General features: G+C 40.4%; 1 protein-coding gene across 1 annotated transcript; it reads left to right on the top strand.

The window, feature by feature from the left end:
• Nucleotides 1-6,073: 6,073 nt before the first annotated feature.
• On the top strand, nucleotides 6,074-7,003 carry LOC118855379 (putative olfactory receptor 5AK3). Its single transcript, XM_036765469.1, has one exon. The coding sequence runs from the start codon at nucleotides 6,074-6,076 to the stop codon at nucleotides 7,001-7,003; it is 930 nt and encodes a 309-aa protein (XP_036621364.1).
• Nucleotides 7,004-15,353: the final 8,350 nt, after the last annotated feature.

The raw sequence follows: 15,353 nt of genomic DNA, 5'->3' as shown, positions 1-15,353 counted from the left end.
GTTACGTACCCTAGTTGGGTGGGTTCCCACTGGAAATTGAAGAGCATGTTCCTTGGGGACTAGGGCAATCTCATAAATCAGTCAAGTCCTTCAGGGACTGATGTTTTGCGGGGTCTGGGCCTTAAGTGAGGAAATAAAGGTAAGAAGCCCGGATGCCAATTTAATAACTTATTATTAACACAATAGTAAAATAATGTCTTTCATGAGGTAAGAGCTATTATTATGCTCCCTTTAACACGTAAGAAAACTGAGGCTGAAAGAGGTTGCGACTGCCTAGAATCACAAAAATAACAGGTCTCTGAAGCAGAATTCGACCTTAGGTTTTCCTCACTCCAGAGCTGGCATTCTATTCACTACTCCCCCATCATCTGACACTCGATTTTGACTGACAATTATTAGTGTGTATGTAGTATGATATGTAGTAGGTGCTTAATAAATGCTTGTTGGTTGATATACCAATTAGTTACTACTTGTATGACTATTAGCCTCTGAAAACCTCAGTTTACCTGTATGTAAAATGAAAATGGCAATGCTAGTAGTACCTCAGGGTTATAATCAGGAATTTGCTGTGCAAATTTTAACGATTCTTAATTATAATGCCAAAATCCTGAAAAATCCCTAAGTAATTAGAAAACAATACTCTTACGGGAAGCAAAGCTATGTTAGCAGAAAAACAGCTAATAAGCATTATTTCTTTTGAGCTTTCTCCATCCCCCTGAGCCAGAAACACCCAGGAGAGTAGCTCCCAATGCTATCGCACTGGTTTATGTGCCCTCATTCTTGGAACCTTACAGAGATGCCATATTAAGAAGCTTGGACCCGATGGAAACAAGGGAATCCAAAGTGAGATTACTTTCCCTGAAGTAAAGAAAATCCTCCACGGTTCCCAAAGAAAAGTGCCTCCTTCAGAGTCTTTGGGGAAGAAACCAAGCCTGAAGGATCAGGGTGAGAGAAACAGAGGGGCTGCTTCCATATCTGGGCAGAATTTTCTCACATCCAGAAAAACATCAATACAAAGGGTATAGGAGAATCACCTAATTGGGTGAGCTCAAAAACCAGTCTGCCATTCCTTAGTTAACAAGAGATGGGACAGGAAAATGATAGATCATCTCCAAAGGTTAGAGATCTCAGGATGGGGTACTGAAATGGAACTCTATCCACTTCATTTTAAGAGAAAGAAACTGATGCACAAAAAGATTCATTCAAATTAATAAGTTTTATCGAGTGACCGATTGGGGCCGTCCTAAATGAAATCTAAGGCCCTTTCTGTCTCTGAGTCTATGTTCCTATAGCCTAGCATATGCAAAGTGTGGTGCCTTGTGTGGGGAGATCAAGACTGAGAACACACAGTCCTTAACTTTACCCAGTGTGCATGCAGCTATCATGGAGGTGACTTGGGGGCAAGCCACATATAAAGATAAGTATGTAGGCATTGGGTGTAACTGAAGGCAAAGCAGAGATCAAAAGTGTTCTGGGAAAATTTAAGGACAAGGAAAGTGCTTTCATTTGGGGATATCAAAGCAGAGAGTGGTGCAGGAGCTAATTCTTTAAGGAACAGAAAGATTCAGAAAGGTGAGGCAAGGGGCAGGTGCATTATAAACCCCATAGGCTTGTGGGCTTGCTCAGATGCGTGGAGTAGGGGTGGGAGTTTCACATTCAGTTTGGAGAAAAGCTAGCAGTCCAGTGTGGCTGGAATGTAGAGTCTGTGATGGGGAGTAATGGGGAAAAAGGTGGGGTGGAAATGCTTGTTGGAGCCAGAGCCTTGTATGTCAGACAGTAGAGTCTGTATTTTACACTCTGGGTAATAAGGAGCTACAGGATGCTTTTGAGGACGAGTGGCACTGTGAGACCTGTGCCTGAGGCAGATTATTTTGACAGCTGGGTAGAGGATGGATTGATAAAGGGAGAAGCAGAGAACATCATTATGAGGTTACTTTAATAGTCTGGGGATAGAGGTGCTCAAGGCCTAGTGGGATGGCTATGTGAGGAGACAGAAGAGGTAACAGATACAAGGTGGTTTAACACTACAATTGGCAGGAGTTGGCGATTTACTGGACACTCTGGATGAGGGAAATGGAGACTCACAGAGGACACTGGGTGATGGGCAGCACCAGGATGCCATCAACAGAAACAAGGATTGCAGGAGGAGAGACAGATTTGGAAGCAAAAGGAACGGAGATTCAATATGATTCTGGATAAGTGCTGATCGCTCTGGGCAGATTGATAACTAGGAAGTCTTCAACGTTGGGCAAAAAGAGTGACAAAAATTAACAGGGGAGTAGGAAAGGCCGGGATCTGGAGTGATAGCAGGTGGTGATCTGAGCATGAATACAGTCATCAGGAAGGGACTTGTGGTGGTGGTGGACTAGCATTCTGATCATTGAGTGCGGTCCATGGGATGGGAGAAAGATCAGGGATATTTAGGGAACAGCTAATACTGAGGAGCCAGGTGTACAGAAGACAACAAGGCTCTAGGCTCACTGACTTGGGCAGGAAGCCTGCTCCACCCAAAACCACATCAGATTCCAGTGCCCTGAGTCAGTGTTCCAGACCCCACCCAAGTTAGAGCTCTTGGCCTGTTTCCACACCTGTAAAATGAAAAGGGAGCATTATCGAGCCATAAAGTGCCTTCCTGCTTGGATCTATGCTACTCTGAGACATTGACTCCAGATCCATCCCTCATTTTTCTGGAAGCTACAGGTTACACTGGGTAAGTTAGTTAGCCTCTCTGACCTTCAGTTTATGTACACTTTTGTTTAAGAAAATGCTATTGAAAGAGAATGGGGAGAAATATCCCTGAAGCTAATGCTAGAATCCCATTTCTAGTGTTAGTTTACACATCCCCTAAGCAAGAGGTTGTTGGTCACCCCTTTTTCAGTCATGGCTGACTCTTTGTAACCCCATTTAGGATTTTCTTGGTAAAGATACTGGACTGGTTTGCCATTTCCTTCTCCAGCATTCTATCCACTGTGCCACCTAGCTGCCCCTAAGCAAGGTTCAGGGGATAATTCAAAGAGTGCTGGTCCAGATACAGGAAACCCAGCACCCAGTTCCAACTCTTCAGGGCTAGAAGGAAAATCAACTTTAGCATGACTTTGGACAAATCATTTGCCTGCACCAGACCTCCGTTTTCTCATCTATAATGCTAAGGGTTATTTTTAAGGCACCTTCCCATTCTAATATTGCATGTTCTGTGTTTGAAGTCCTTTCTCTCAGGTCTGATTTTGTGTGTTCTAAGATCCCTTCCATCTCTAACCCACACACTCAATTTCTTTGGAACCTTCTAGCTTTAACATTCCATGATACTCTGAACCCAAATATCCTTTGACACTCATCTTCTCTCACTCTATTCAATTCAAGAGATCCTTATGAAGCCCACACAATGCCCACATCCCTATCTTCTTGAGATTCAATGGCTGTCTACTCCATAAGGCATATCACCAGAGAAATGGAATTTTTTTTATTTTAAATTTAACTTCACCTTCAGAGCAGTCACTGGGGGACTGGACTCTTATCTACTTTATTACCACCACCACTCCCCCATGGTCTCGTATCACATCTGGAAGCCACCTTTAAGAGCCAAGCTACCAAGTACAAGAAGATATGCTTTGCAGTTTTATACTCTCATTTTTATCCAGATTCTCTGTTTTTTCATCCCCTAAATTATTTACCACAACTGACTTTAAAAGACTTTTGGATGATTCCAAAAATTAAACTGGAAATAGCAGAAAGAATATTTGCCACTTCTCGATGTTATCATTACCAGTGCACAGGTACTGAAAGCTCTTCTGATCTAGAAGCCTAACTCCACATACTAAGCAAAGAATTGTAGGATGGAATAAGTGTATCTCTTCTTAAGTGGACTATTGTGAAGGAAGCAGCCCTCATTTCAATGCATAATGCATAGTGTATTAGTTACAAGGTGTCTTCAGCATCATCCATCTGAAAAGTCACAATAGGACTAAAGTTCAGGGGTATGGTTAACATCGTCTAGTCTATTCTCAGAATCCTGACATCTCTGACAAATACTGTCTCAGCTGCCCAGGCAAGTACGGAACTTCTGGATCTGATTGTCTCTCCTTAGATTAAGGATCAGACTTAGGCATATCAGGCCTTATAAGGCTTTCATAGAGGAGGGAGGAAAACACCTGAAGAAGCAATAAGTTCACTAAATAATGAGATTTAGAAGGGAAGGGGAAAGGGAACAAGCATTTATTAAGCACCTGCTGTATGTCAGGCACTGTGCTAAGCACTTTCTTATGTGATCTCACTTGATTTTCACAACAACTTTGGCGTCCCCACTTAACAAATGGGGAAACTGAGTCAGAGGTGAAGTCACTTGACCAGTGTCACACAACTACTAAATGTCTGAAGCTAGATTTCAACTCAAGTCTTCCTGACTCTGGGCCCAGCCCTCTATCCACTGTGCCACGAAACTAAGGCAGGATCTTAGAAATAAACTTGTCTGACCTACATATACTTAAAAGATTAAAAAACTGAATTCTAGAGAAAAAATACTTATCTAATGATTCCCGGGCAGGAAGGAGAGCATTCCCAGCATTTGCACCCAGGTCTCCTGGCTCCAAATGCACTCTTCATTTGATTGTCCCATGCTGCCTCCCTTACAATCCTCAGCTGCTTCCCTGAGTTTACATGTCAAGAAAATATTTTATAATTCTGTTTAAATAACAGGTTGTGGTCCACCTAAATGTGTTTGTGAGAAAGTTAAGTTCTAGAGTGGGTTCAGGATTCCAGTAACTGCACACCCCCTGCAGAGAAGGTAGAGTATCTCATCAACCAGACCATAAAAAGATTACAAAAACTTATGAAAATAATAAATCTACGACAAAGAAATGCTTGTATGCTTACCAATTAGTCAATATTTAAAAAGTGAAGGGACTTGTAATATCTAAATAGAACTCAAAGTGGTGAAGATTTGCTAAGCATTTGATATGAACAAAGTACTATACTAGGTGCTCCAAGGACTTCTGACGTGTAGCTGCTCAAAAGTCCTGAAGCATATCAGAATCATGAACAAATTCCAAAAAACCTCTTCCTCTTAGTTATAACATTAAAGATCAATTTTTCATCTGTCACAGAAATAAAAAGCGATGGATCAAGTGCTGATTTGAATAGTTAAAGAATATTGAGCATAGCTATAATTGTACCTAGCCATTTGTATTTCTTTAAGTCTTGCTCTGAACTTTACTGTAGTTCACCTTTTCAAATATAGATATTGATTTGTTCGGTCAACAAGTATTTATTAATCATTTCCTATGATCCAGGCACTGTCTAAGCCCTGGAGATTCAAAGAGTTCAGTTTTATAGAAAAAGTAAAAGCTTAGTGAAAAGTTCTATTATTCTAAATTTCTCATTTAACCAAACTCATAATAAATCTGTCCTGGCTATTGGGTCATGGTTCAGGAAACATTGTGTACTCAGTGGCATCCAACCCAAATTAAGTACAAAGTACTTTTAAAGGAAAAAAAATGGATATTTATATAACCCTTTAAGGTTTACAGAATATATTCTTAAGAACATACCTCTACGAGGCATTATTATTCCCATTTCACAGATGTAGGAATTGCTCTCTCAGTTTAAATAATTTTCCTCTGGTCATTCAGGTAATGACTATGAGACAAGATTTGAACTCAGGTGTTGTAACTGTTCATCCTGAGTTCTATTCACTGCTCTACAAGACCTAAGTGCCCAATGTGTTGTAATTAAACTTAAGCCAAGCTGATAAGGAGGAGAAAAAAATGTTATTGCATTGTCAGACATGGTTGATATATCGAGTAGTTTTGTTAAACCGTTTTTCCTTTTTTATCTAACTATTATAAAGGATAGTTTATTGGATAGGGGATGGGAGAATGGATATATTTGGAAATAAAGGCATACACACACACGCGTGTGTGTATATACATATATATATTAATGACATCAACAAAATTAGATTTTGGAAAGATAGAAAACATCAACATAAAACTGGAGGGCATTTTATTCCTAAATCTGAGTAACAGCAATCTTACCTTGGTCTATTCTCTCTCTTTCATCTGCAGATGACATGATAGCCATGACACAAGCAAACAGCACTGTGGTGACTGAATTCATTCTGCTGGGATTTTTTGTTCAGCAAGAGGTTCAATATGCCCTCTTCCTTGGGTTCCTCATCATCTATGCAATGACTCTAATAGGCAATGCTGGCATGATCCTCCTCATCAGTATTGATTCCCACCTTCATACCCCCATGTATTTTTTCCTCCAACACCTGTCCTTTGTTGACCTGTGTTATACCTCGGCTATCACTCCCAAGATGTTAGTAAATTTCCTTGTGTCTCACAAGTCTATCTCGTTCTCAGGGTGTCTGATACAATTACATATTTATGGTCTCTTTGCCACCACTGAGGTTTATCTCCTTGCAACCATGGCCATAGATCGTTATGTGGCCATCTGTTACCCACTGCGTTATCCAATGGTCATGTCCCGAAGGGTCTGCATCCATCTGGTCTCTGTTTCCTATTTCATGGGATCCCTGACTGCCACTCTACATGTCTCTTTGCTTTCTTTGCAATCTTTCTGTAATTCCAGTAAAGTCAATCACTTTTTTTGTGATGTTCCCCCAGTCCTGGCCCTTTCTTGTTCCAATATTGACATGAATGTCATGTTGTTAATGGTCAACATAGGCTTCAACCTAACCAGCACTTCGCTGGTCATTTTCTTCTCCTATGTATACATCCTGGCTGCCATCTTGAAAATGCACTCTGCTTCAGGGAGACACAAAGCCTTCTCCACCTGTGCTTCCCATCTGACAGCTGTGACCATTTTATATGCGACTCTCTCTTACATGTATTTGCATCCTTCTTCCAGTGAATCTGAGGAAAATGACAAGGTAGCCTCCATCTTCTATGGCATCATCATACCCATGCTAAACCCCCTGATCTACAGCCTGAGAAACAAGGAAGTCAAAGATGCACTGAAATTCATGAGAAAGAGTTGCTCATGATTCAGGCCTTGTGTTTTGATGGCTTGGTCCAGAGAAGCATCTAGGCAAAGAGTAATCTGTCTCCTTCCTTAAACAGAAAGGCAAGATCTTGGCTAAAATGGATGTGACAAACCATGGGGAAAATTTGGAAAGATGCATAGCAGTGCTGGAATAAACCTTCCAAAAACTTCTAAAAGAAATAGAACTTCCAAATTTTTAATGCAATTATTAGAACAACATTAATGATGGCAATAATGGTGGTGGTGGCTATAGATAATATTTATCTGTCATTATAGTGTTTTGACTTAGTGGGGAAATGGGGGAGGATCAGGGTCTGTGAGTTCATCAGGATACAGAACACTGTACTGGAAAATCCATCCACTAATCTCTACTGATGTGACCTGACAATTTGCTACTTAATTGTAATTCATAGTGTTAGAGACTTATTTGAGGCACTTGAAAGCTTAGTGAATTGCCAGTGCTCACACAACTGGAATGTGTCAAAGACAAGAAGTAAGCCCAGATATTCCTGACTATCCACTATGGTGTAATTAAAACCTCTTACAAATTGAATTAGATTTTCATATTTCCTCCGTTATGTAGATTAATAGTTCCCACACTTTATAGGTTAAGGTAACTGGGGTTTAGAGAAATACAGGGACAAATGTTAAATCTTAGTGATCTTCTAGTCGAGCCATGCCATTTTACAGGAAAGGAAACAGGACCAGAATGGAGAAAAGATTTACCTAAGGTCACATAGCACATTAGTAGCAGCAGAGAGGTTGAGAGTCAAGATCCGAGAAAATAGAGAGTGATACTGGGCAGATTTCCACACTGCCAGGCCACTGACAGAAGTTCCAGGTATAACATGTAGGGAGACTTCCTGACCCATCTACCAAGGTCACAATCTATTTTAACCCAAAGGAATGAGGAACGGATCATTGTAGGATACCTACAGCAGTACAGTTATGGACTAGCACAAACCCCCAGCATCATAAACATTTGTATCAGCTTGAACTAGAGAGATAAACAACGACCAGAAAATTCCATATCCTATAGAAAGATATTCCACTGACCATCTGCTCCCAAGACCAGGGCCTATGCTCTCCATCTGTTGCAAGGCTATGCTCATAACCTCCATGCCTCTTTTCTCTAGACTTTACTATGGGTAAAATAAGGCCTTGCTAAATACACTGAAAATGTTACAGGGCCAGTGGAAGATGTTACATCTAAATGAGGAAGCATGCCTGATTCAAACCCCCTTGCCAAATGTTCTTATCAATTTACTGGAAGGGCAGCTAGGTTGTTCAGTAGATGGAATGCCAGGCCTGGAGTCAGGAAGATTCATCTTCTTGAGTTTGTCTGGCCTCAGAGACTTATTAGCTGTGTGACCCTGGTCAAATCACTTGACTATATTTGCCTCAGTTTCCTCATCTGTCGAATGAGCTGGAGAAGGAAATGGCAAACTGCTTTAGGATCTTTACCAAGAAAACTCCAAACAGTGTCAAAAAGTAGAATACTACTGAAAACAACTAAAAATATTCACTGAAAGGGACCACATAAGAATACCAGATTCTCTTCTCAATTTCAGAAATAGGATCCAGCCAACAATACCTGGGATCCCTACTTACGCTTCTGTAAAGCAGAAATGGTTTTTGTCTGCTAAGTGCAAATGGTGCTATCCAAGTACCAGAGCTGGTTGGCATACCCAGTCCAATCTAATAAGAGCCACAGACTGGGGTGCTCCTCTGCCTACAACCAAGAATTCTTGGTTGTATGAAGAGGCAACATCTGAAAGAGAGAAGTGTGTGGGGGGAGATCTGAGGGCTTTAGGAGGTTGTAAGATAAATATGAGTCAGTAGTTGAACGCTGCAGCCAAAATAAAAGATCCTACTGTGACCTGAGGCTACATTGAAAGACAAAACTTCCAGAAATAAGTCCCACCGTGTTCTACCCTCCCCAGATCTCGTCGGGAGTCCCACCGTGTTCTACGCTCCTCAGACCTTGTCGGGAGACTTGTGTTTAGTTTTGGGTGCCAAAGTTTAAGGACGTGGATAATCTGGAGAGTCCAGGGGAGGGCAACCAGGGCAGCAAAAGACTTTCAATCCTTTGTGTATGGGGAGCTGTTGAAATCACTGGGCGTGCATATCCTGGAGAAATGGAAACTTGGAGACATGAGAGCTGCCTTCAAGTGTTCAAAGGACTGCCACGTGCAAGAGGGATTAGATTTGTTCTGTTTGGCCCTAGAGAGCAAAACCAGGAACATTGAGTAGAAGTTACACAGGGGCAAATTAAGATTTCACATCAAAAGAAAAGTTACTCACAATTATCACTGATCCCGAATAGAATTCCCTGCCCCGAGAACTGGAAGCTGTCCTCTCTTTGGAGGTTATCAAGCTGAGGTTGGATGAACATCTATCAGGTATATCATAACAGAGATTCCTTTAGTTTATGGGTTGGACCAGATGGTTGCTGAGGTCCTCTCAGACTGAAATTCTGTCGCCTTGGACCTTGAGGCAGAAGGCCCCCCTGGAGAAAGAGAAAGGTCATCAGACCACAGTGGAAAATCAGAAGGGCTGGGCCACCAGCCCCTGCAGACAAATACTTTGGGAGATTTTATGACATTCAATGTTCACCTGGGCTGCTACAAAGTGGACCATCTGGAATCTGTCTATATTAACTCTTCAAAGTTATTAAATAAAGTACCATCAGAAGACATAGAACAGCTTCTGTGGGCCTCTGTTCGAAGTTCTTTCAAAGATCACTGACAGAACAGAGAGAACAATTTATATAATAACTACACTGGAATAATTATAAACAATTTTGAAAGCCTTAGGAACTCTGATCAACCACAATTCCAGAGGACCAATAATGAAGCATTCTACCACCTCCTGACAGAAGGGTGGCTGATAGTTAGGGTGCAGAATGAGACACGGATATTTTGAACATGGCCAATGCAGGAATTTATTTTGCTTGACTAGGAATATTTATAATGAGTATTTTTATTTTCTATTTTTTTCCATTGGTGGAGGTAGAGAGGATGATACAGACAGAGAGGCAAAGAGACATACAGAGAGAGGAATCTTTTCCCCTGAATATCAATTCTAAAAATTCTAATTCTAAAAATCTTTTTTATTCAATATTCAATTTTATTCATTCATTCATTATCATTAATTAATTAATGCAATTATTCATTCAATTTTATTTATCATTTATTCAATGATGATCACTAACAGCAGCTTGTCAATCACATCTGCCAGTTTTAGGTCCTGAGGATGTATTATGGGGTTTCAAATCCTCTCTCCCCCATTACAGCGTGAGCTTCTTTAGAGTTGGGTCTTTTTTTTAAACTTCAGTTATCTCTAGAACCTAATACAGTACCTAGCGCATAGTAAGTGCTCGATGGCTGAGTGACTGAACCTGAATAGATCATCTGAGGGCTCTGGGCCTCAGTTAGCACATCCCTAAAGTGAAGGGGTTGGATGAGATGGCCTCTAAGGTTCCTTCCTGCTCTAAATCTATGATCCCATGATCCTTGTCTGGGCCTTTTGACTTGAAGCCATTGAGGGAGCTAGGTACCGTCTAGGTCCTCTGCTTTCCTGGGATTTAACTGCCTGTTAGCCGCTTTTGCTCTGTCCTAGGCCACAGATCATTGTCCTTGGGAAAGAAAACTGAAATAAATGAGGGGTTGAGCAGTTGGCCTATTGTTGGGCCCTGGTTGTTGTCTTCACTCCACTCACCCTGAGCAGCAATCCTATTCCATTTTAACTCCTCTTCTGCCCAACATGGCTTTAAAATTTAAAAAAAAAATCCAACCCCTGTTATTGCCCTTAGCATTCCTCACCAGCTTCCACTCACTCCCAACACATTTCTTACAAGACTGTGCTGTGCTGTTTTGTAGTCATCCTCAGCTACCTTCCCTTACATCTGTACATGTCTTTGGAAAATTATAGTTCATTAATGACTTCTCAGTGCTGTCACGTTGGTCTCCTAATGTGGCTTCCTTTTCTGTTCCTGCTTGGAATAATTCCTTTCTGTGCCTCCCAAATTTCAGTCTTAAGTGTTTCCCATCACATTAGGGGTAAGCTTTCCCTACAGAATTAAAGACCATCAGAAACTAGCTATCCTTCCTCTGAATGCCTTGAAATCTGGTCTCCCATAACGTGGGATATATGGCGGACTCTGCCTGACATTCCTCTTCTTCACTACCATCAACTTGATATGAGGGTGATCAGCTGTCCTCAGGGATTCTGATAGTTCAGCTTCAGTGATGTGGAGTGGTAGAGAGGCTGCTAGAACTGGAGTCAGGAACATCTGGGCTCAAAGCCTGCTTCAGATACTATCTATGTGACTTTGTGCAAAGTGCCTCAGTTTCTGCATCTGTAAAATGAGGAAGCCATCATGGGTAAAATGTTACAGACTTCTTAATAATAATAAATGTATTAAATTGAATTGAACTGAAAAAATGTATTCATTCAATGCACCTCAGGTCCACCATGAATTCAATTCAGTCAGTAAGTATCTATTAAACTTTGTGAATTGGTTGCTAGCATACATGCTACAATGCAAGAATTGTGGGGGTAGTGCAGTGATCACTGACTTTGGAATCAACGGGACTCCTGTGTTCAGTGTCTACCTCTGAAAAATACTAGCTGCATGACAGTGGGTAAATCGCTTAACCTCTTAGTGTCCCTAAACCACTCTCTAGTACTATGAATTGTAAAACTCCATCAGTCTGCATTGGTATAGGGATTTGCCAACCCAGGACTTTCCCTACACCAGTGAAATCCAAAGCCCAGACCAAAAATTCTTTTACCTTAATTTTTCAACACATCCATGATATCATCCATAGAGATAGTCTTTACCCTGGCATAGAGAGCAATCCATAGAGAGCATACCTTGTTATCATATATGATTATTACCAGTGTTCTCCCCTAAATTATCCACAAATGACCCACACAACTTGCTGGAGGCCTGCATCTAGGATATTTGTTCAACCTTGCATGATTACCAGAGCAACACTGGGCTCTGTACCTGCCATTCATGACTTTCACTGCACTACTCACCCATCTTCTTTTTCAATCATACATTTCCTTAATGATCTTTTGTTTAATTTAAATTACATGAAATTAAAAAGGTTTTGCACAAATGAAACTAATGTAGTCAAAATTATAAGGAAAGCAAGAAACTGGGGAAAATTTAGATCAAGTTTCTCTGATAAAGACCTCATTTCACAGATATGTAGGGAACTGAGCCAAATTTGTAAAAAGAAGAACAATGACCCAACTGATGTGGTCAAAGGATACAAACAGGCAATTTTCAGAAGAAGAAACCAAAGCTATAAATATATGAAAAATGTTCCAAATCACTATTGACTAGAGAAATACAAATTAAAACATCTCTGAGATACCACCTCATACCTATCAGATTGACTAACATGGCAGAGAAAGTGAATGACAAATGTTAGAAGGGATGGGGTCACTAATGCATTAACTAGCTCAACCATTCTGGAGAACAATTTGTAACTATGTTCAAAGGGCTATAAAATTGTGCATACCCTTTGACCTGGCAATACCATTACTAGATTTGTTTCCTAAATAGATAAAAGAAAAAGAAAAGGACTTACTTGTACCAAAAAAAATTATAGCGGCTCTTTTTGTGGTGGCAAAGAATTGGAAATTGAAGGGATGCCCATCAATTGAGGAATGGCTGAACAAGTTTGTGGTATATAATTGTGATGAAATGTTATTGTTCTATAAGAAATGATGAGCAGGATGGTTTCAGAAAAAACCTGGGAAGACTTATATGAACTAATACGAAGTGAAGTGAGCAGTACCAGGAGAACATTGTACCCAGTCACAGCAATATTGTAATGATGATCAACTGTGGAAGACTCAGCTAGTCTGATCAAGACAATGATCTAACATAATTTCAAAGGATCAATGATGAAAAATGTTATCCACTTCCAGAGAGGGAACTAATGAATTCCGAGTATAGTTTGAAGCATTTTTCACTTTATTTTTCTTGTTTCATTTTTATTTGTTTTCTTTTGCTACATGACTAACATGGAAATATCTTTTATGTGACTCCACATGTGTAATTGATATCATATTGCTTGCTTTCTCAGGGGAAGGGGAAGGGTGAGAGGGAAGAAAAGAATTTGGAACTAAAATCTTAATAAGAATGTTTAAATTTTTAATATAATATTTAATGAAATAAAATTACCTTTAAAAACAATATCTCTTATTGCACTTCTTTTAATCAATTATCATTTAAATACCATTTTTTGTCCTTGTATACCCAGTAACTAGTGACAGACACTAGGGGGTCAACAAGTGCTTGCTAAATTATTAGGATGCCCCAAGTTGATGTGATCATGAATCCACTAATATATTGAAGCATTGGCAGAAGAAGAGGCTGAAGTAGCTCAGTTGGGAGAGAATTTGATGGAAGATCTAGAAATTCCTTCTCTGATCCTGGATTTTGGCAAAAGTTGATTTTGTTTCAATCTAGGTAATTTATTTCCCAGGAGGGGGCCAATTTTCGTTGGGTATGTGAGTCCCCAGCACAGTGTCAGCTAAGTGGTTAGATCAGAGAGGTGCCAAAAAGAAGACAAAGGACCCAGTATCTCCTTGAAGCAAGTGTGAAGAATGAGGAGAATTATCCAGGGACTTCCACAGTGTGCACAGAGGCCTTGTTTCTGCCAGCACCAGATAAGACCTATGTGTTCTCAGAATACAAGTCAGTCTTTGTCCTATCAGAGAAGATAATTAGGCTAATTCAATACATTTCAACTCACTAGTTTATTGGGAAGTGAGATAAGTTTCTTGAAAGAATGGAAGAAGTGTTTCAAGAAAGACACAAATAAAGTGGTAGATGAGAAGGAAGAGAAGAAAAAATAGCTTCTTCAATACCAATTCAGCATGCTGAATTCAAGGTCAAAGAATCTGGGTTCAAATCCTGGTTCTGCCACTTCCAAGTTTTGGGACCTTGGGCCTACCCCATAACTTCTCTGGACCTAAGTTTTCTCATCCAAAAAATGCGAGGCTCGGATTTGATGGCCTCTAAGGCCCCTTTCAGCTGTAAATCTATGGTCTTGTAATCTTATAACCATCTCATTCAATCAGATCATAACCATTTATTAAGCACCTTCCATATTCTAGGCATTATTGTGCTTGGATATAAATATGGAAGTGACACAGAGCGTTATTAGTACTGGCTGTCCCTTATGTGTGGAATGGTCTCCCTCCTCATCTCTACCTCCTGGCTTGCCTGGAATTCTTCAAATCTCAGCTAAAGTCCTAACTTCCTCAAGAAGCTTTTCCAAGAATTCCTTAACCCTAGCATCTTCCCTCTGAAATTATCCCGTTTATTGGGCATAAATACAGTATACAACTGTTTGTGTGTTATCAACCCCATTAGACTGGTCAGCTCTTTGAGTGTAGGGATTGTTTTTTGTTGGTTGATTTGTTTCCTTTCTAGTGCATAGCATAGTGTCTAGCACATAGTAAATTCTTAATAACTTCTTGTTGGCTAGACTTGAAAAAAGCAAAACAACCCCTGCCCTCTAGGAGTTTACACTATACTGATAAAATGCAACCTGTTCCCAGGTGAGAGAATTTATGCTATATAAATAGTGATCCATGCTCACTAACAGCTGGAGTAATCAAAAAAGGTCTTTGGAAGGAGATTTCAATTGCACTGAGCCACTGAAGGGAGCTAAGGGTTCCAAAAGTCATTCCAAAGAAACCATTCAAGGAGTGAGTGACAGCTTGTGCAGCAGCATAGAATGGGGATAGAATGTTGCGTGTGAGGAATGGCAAGAAGGTCAGTTTAGCTGGGATGTAAAGTGGGAGGAGGGGAGAAAATTGAGCCTGGAAAGAGACAAGAGACAAACTGTAAAGAGTTTCAAAGATCAAGCAGAGGACCTAGAATGTTATATTAAGTGCAATGAGAAATCACTGAAGCTTGAGCAGAGGAAGGATGTGATCAGACCTGAGGTCTGGAAATTGGCATCCTCCTGTGTGGAGGATGGATAGGACAGTGCAGGCATGAGATGCATGGAGACAAATTAGGGGGCTGTTGTAAAAGCCCAGTTTGAAGATGATATGTGCCTGGGCTGGGGTGAAGATAGAGTAGAGGGATGGGGAAAGATACAAGAGATTAGAGGAGGTAGAATCATCAAGGCTTGGTAAGTGACTGAATATTTTAGGAAGCGGAGAGTTTGAGTGAGGAGCTGAGAGATAAGTGACCTGGTCACTGGAAGAAATGCCCTAAACAGAATGAGAGGATTTGGGGAGTGAGAAGAGTTTATATAGAAAGATAACAAATTCCACTTGTGGCAGCTTGAGTTTGATCTGTATTAGTATAT

The sequence above is a fragment of the Trichosurus vulpecula genome, chromosome 6 (genome assembly GCF_011100635.1).
Source record: "Trichosurus vulpecula isolate mTriVul1 chromosome 6, mTriVul1.pri, whole genome shotgun sequence".
In the NCBI taxonomy this organism is placed as follows: Eukaryota; Metazoa; Chordata; class Mammalia; order Diprotodontia; family Phalangeridae; genus Trichosurus; species Trichosurus vulpecula.
This window is presented reverse-complemented; position numbering and strand designations above follow the sequence as displayed.